General features: G+C 41.2%; 1 protein-coding gene across 1 annotated transcript; it reads right to left on the bottom strand.

The window, feature by feature from the left end:
* Nucleotides 1–1,493: 1,493 nt before the first annotated feature.
* On the bottom strand, nucleotides 1,494–4,012 carry LOC119359622. The gene is made up of 2 exons (XM_037625748.1): nucleotides 3,856–4,012; nucleotides 1,494–2,227 (listed from the first exon to the last, which is right to left on the bottom strand). Exons 1-2 carry the CDS (start codon nucleotides 3,901–3,903, stop codon nucleotides 1,619–1,621), a joined length of 657 nt encoding a protein of 218 aa, XP_037481645.1. The 5' UTR covers nucleotides 3,904–4,012; the 3' UTR covers nucleotides 1,494–1,618.
* Nucleotides 4,013–4,018: the final 6 nt, after the last annotated feature.

Genomic DNA, 4,018 nt, shown 5'->3' with positions numbered 1-4,018 from the left:
ATAATTATTCGCGCCATTGTTTTTCTGTCAACGGTCGCATCACTACCAGTACTATATGATACAGGGTTGACATGGGCGGTCGCACAACTCTAGAGTTTATCTTCCACACAATTTGGACGTGGCACCCGAATGATATGACAAGCTCAAATCTGAAGCTGGCGCTTCAAAAAGCAATTACGCTTATTTGCGAAGCACTACGGTTCCAGTATGTTTTTGATGAGCTAGTCAGGAGGATCCAAAATGGAGCGAATCCAGCCGCCCTGGACATTGCAGGGCTGCCTAGCTGGAGAGTCTGGAAGCGCATTGGCAGCTGGGGCGTCATGTGTGAAGTTGCCTTGGAAGCAGGCCTCAATGGTGGCTTGCTAAGAACCAGAGAAAAGATGAGGGATTATGACAGAATCTACCGTATCAACAGCTTCCTGGATATGATGAATGGATTCACAGTTCTGAAGAGGACTGAGAAAGCTCATCTGATCCCGCAAATGCATCAGCGAACCCCGGCCTATGGGATGCCTATTCTTGAACCGGGTTTCATACCGCTGAACCAAGTGTATCCCCCGGATAGCTGGTGAGCTTGGTCTGTATCTCTTATTGGGCGAATTTGTTTAAGTCGAATTGGATTTGGTGGCTGTGCATGCCGGCCACATGTAAGTGTGTTCAGGACAATTTGACTGACAGCTCGGCCGTGCGCAGGGATGGCTGTGCACGCCGGCTGTATGCTCTGTTTGTCAGCTATGTTGTACTCATATTAAGACTTGGATGTGCACGCCGGCTCTTTGGCAGTTATGTTTGAACTCGTATTCAGACTTGTTTTATCTGTTTGATTTCTGTCTACATCATCATGTGTTTCTTTCCCAATGAATGATCGGATTTGTGCAGAGAGAAACCCCCACGGTGGAGACCAGGACGGGCAGCGGCGAGAAGATGCTCGCGGTGAACCTGAAGTCATCAGGCAAACTTGGACATCATGTTTTGGAGTGCCGTATGCATGTAACAGCCGCTTAAGGTGTTTTTGATAGCTATGCACAGTCTGGTTGGCGGCAATTTGTTGTCCGGGTAATGACCTAGCAGGCCGCCCAGATATTTGGGGAGGATATGGGGCTCCGGCTGTAGATTGTCTAAGCTCCCAGTTCAATTCCAGAATATCCCTTTCAACAAAAGTGATCTTCAAATTGTAAGCATCAAGACCAAAGACAGTAAAAGCAAGGGAACTCCCAGCTTTTCATCTCTGTTTGGCTCTACATACCGCAATCATATAATGAAGGATAGGAGAATGATGAAACCTTATAAATAATACTCTATCTCAAAATGTAAGATGTTTTTTAGTAGTGTCAAAAAATGTCTCACATTTTGAGACAGAGGGAATAGTATATACGCCGATGTTATGATTGTAGCAGTAAATGTGGCAGGGTTTCTGTAAGATAAGTTGAACTCTGCTAGCATACATAGATACTGTTAGAATTAAGCCAACACAGCACCTATGAAAATCTAACTTTATCCATACAGGCAACAATAAGAAATACATACTTTGTTTAGTATAGCACAAAATAGCACTTAAAATGCGACAGCTGTTGCTTAAAGCAGATGGGCTCTAGTAGCAATAACCTTGCCAGGTAAGTTACAGCTGATAAGAGAAAAGGGACCAGCTCACAGTGACTTCCATTCTGCAAGAGCCAATCTTAAGCTCAGTATTGGAGCTTGTACCCGATCTCCTGGGTTCAAACACTACTTCATGACTCTTAACATCTTCTCTGCAATGACTCTCCACAACCTGATCCCCATTAATACAGTGTGCCATGACAGAAATCCTCAGCAATCCCTCAAGTCCAACAGAAACGACCTTGCATCTAAGCTTGATGTTGCCATCAGCATCAAGAGGCAATCTATCATCTCCACATTCCAGCAACTTGACTTTCAAGCCAGCTATGTCATCGATGCTCGCACAAAATACACCACGAAAACCATCTGGCCATGATCCATCAACGACTTTTACACTGATTGTGGCCTCCACAGATTGGATGATCTCTTTGAATGCCATCTCCAGAGTGCTAAGCCCACTAGTGAAACTTCTATCCAGAAAACCCGTCCTGTATGTCATAACTAGGCGGCTTAAATATTTATCCTCAGATTCAGCAGTGCCCTTCACTTTCAGCTCAATCTCAAAGTACGAAGGATCTGATGTCACCACAACAGCACGGGTTGGACCTGTCAGCGTTAGATAGGGATCCTGCATCACACTATTAATTAATTATTATGTAAAGTTCACCAGTAATTAATAAGAAACATAACCAAACTATTATGGTCTCTGTTGGTAAAAAGACAGGTGGAACATAACTATGGTGACAATGTATGTGTTAGAAATCCAAAAGAGATAAATGTGAGGAAGGTTACAATGATCAAAATATGTAAGAGGCAAGAGTCTACAATCACAGTTTGGCCAGTTAGCAACTTTATACCTTGGAAGCCCTTCAGACTAAACAAACTAGTCTAAACAAAAAGTAAGTCCAAAATGCCAAAGTAAACATTGAGCAGCATAATGAAAAAAAAGTTCACAAAATCGTGCACTGAATTGAAAATGCATAGCATAAAGAATGTGAGGTACATTACAGTAATGACGGGACAAAAATATTAGCTTAATGCTCAAGTGACCGGCAGAAAAATAATAGTATATTTGTTCAGTTGCACGTATATCCACACTAAGCATGTCATTGTTCAAAATTATTTGTTTGCTAATTCCTTGCATATTGCGCTAGAAGATCTTTCAAGCAAAATTTCAAAGGAGAACACAAGACACTACTTACATAAAGAGACAACAAAGAGAACGCTACTCCCAAACAGAACTGAGGGACAGACGGACAATGGACTACGTAGTGCAGGAGTTGGGAGCACAAGTTAGGGTTGTGGAGTTCTCAAGGGAATGAATAATCAAGAGTTGGTTAAATGTTACAGGCGCTCTTCCATATGACTTCTATATACCTGAAAACATGCACTAATTTGATGCGCGGAATCATACTCAAATTCAAACTTGTGCATTAACAAAATGCCTGCTCTACTATTGATGAGGGAGTGCTGCAGGATAACAAATCTTATCAGCACTCACCACTTGCATATGCACTTCATGATAAGCACAAAGTGACGGAATATGACCCCAGTTGTAGGCCTAATTCCCATCACAAGGCGTTCCATAAAGCCCTAAAAAGGACAACATCCAGCTGATCACAATCAAAACTTGAGGAGCTTTAATTTCAACTAATTATGAGATTGTCCGTTGCATTCCAGTCTAGAGCCATTTATATGGATAAAAAAACATGATTATGCACCTCCCAAACGCTCCTTGAAAAGTACAAAGATAAAAAACCAACACTTGCATGAACCATTACATAAGGGCAGCATTTTCTCTACATACACTTTTAAAATCAATTTGATAAGTTCAGAATAAATTATTAATATTGATAGTAAACTATTAATTGTTCTAACAAGACATTGTTGTCAGTGAAAATACAAAACAATTTGTAGTGGCGGTGGTGAATTGAATAAATTTAGAAAAAAATAAAGTTTGGCTGGCTTGGAGGCTTTCATGTTGGAAGCTCTTTTTTCCTTCGTGAAGAGATGCCATAAACATTTGGCATTGAAATTTCGCACAAACAAGAAATTACCAGCAAACTTGCGTATTTATTCTTATATGAACAACAAAGCCTTCACACTGGATCGTTGCATTTTTCTTAGAAGCATCTATAATTGGCATAACTGTAAGTACTTATAACCATTATATTGCTAAGGATCGATGTGTTACATTCTTACTGACATAGAGCCTAAAGAATAATGATTTTCAGACAGATACCAATAGCGACGAACCTCTTGGCTGATGGTCTGGCAGTTATCCCTGTCGCAGGAGAAGATCATGTTGCGTTTGTGATCCACCACATCACGTACGGAAAAGAACCCATACACATCAAGCGGCCACTTTAAACTCTCGTCAATCTTTGCAACTTTGACTGAAAAGAACTGCAGCGTATTC

The sequence above is a fragment of the Triticum dicoccoides genome, chromosome 2A, assembly GCF_002162155.2.
Source record: "Triticum dicoccoides isolate Atlit2015 ecotype Zavitan chromosome 2A, WEW_v2.0, whole genome shotgun sequence".
Classification (NCBI taxonomy): domain Eukaryota; kingdom Viridiplantae; phylum Streptophyta; class Magnoliopsida; order Poales; family Poaceae; genus Triticum; species Triticum dicoccoides.
This window is presented reverse-complemented; position numbering and strand designations above follow the sequence as displayed.

What these genes read in the sequence shown, in the direction of transcription:
- LOC119359622 (XM_037625748.1), bottom strand. Translation starts at nt 3,903, where the DNA reads ATGATCTTCTCCTGCGACAGGGATAACTGCCAGACCATCAGCCAAGAG. An exon ending in GCCAGACCATCAGCCAAGAG is followed by an intron (nt 2,228 to 3,855) that starts GTTCGTCGCTAT and finishes AGTGTGATGCAG; the next exon opens with GATCCCTATCTAACGCTGAC.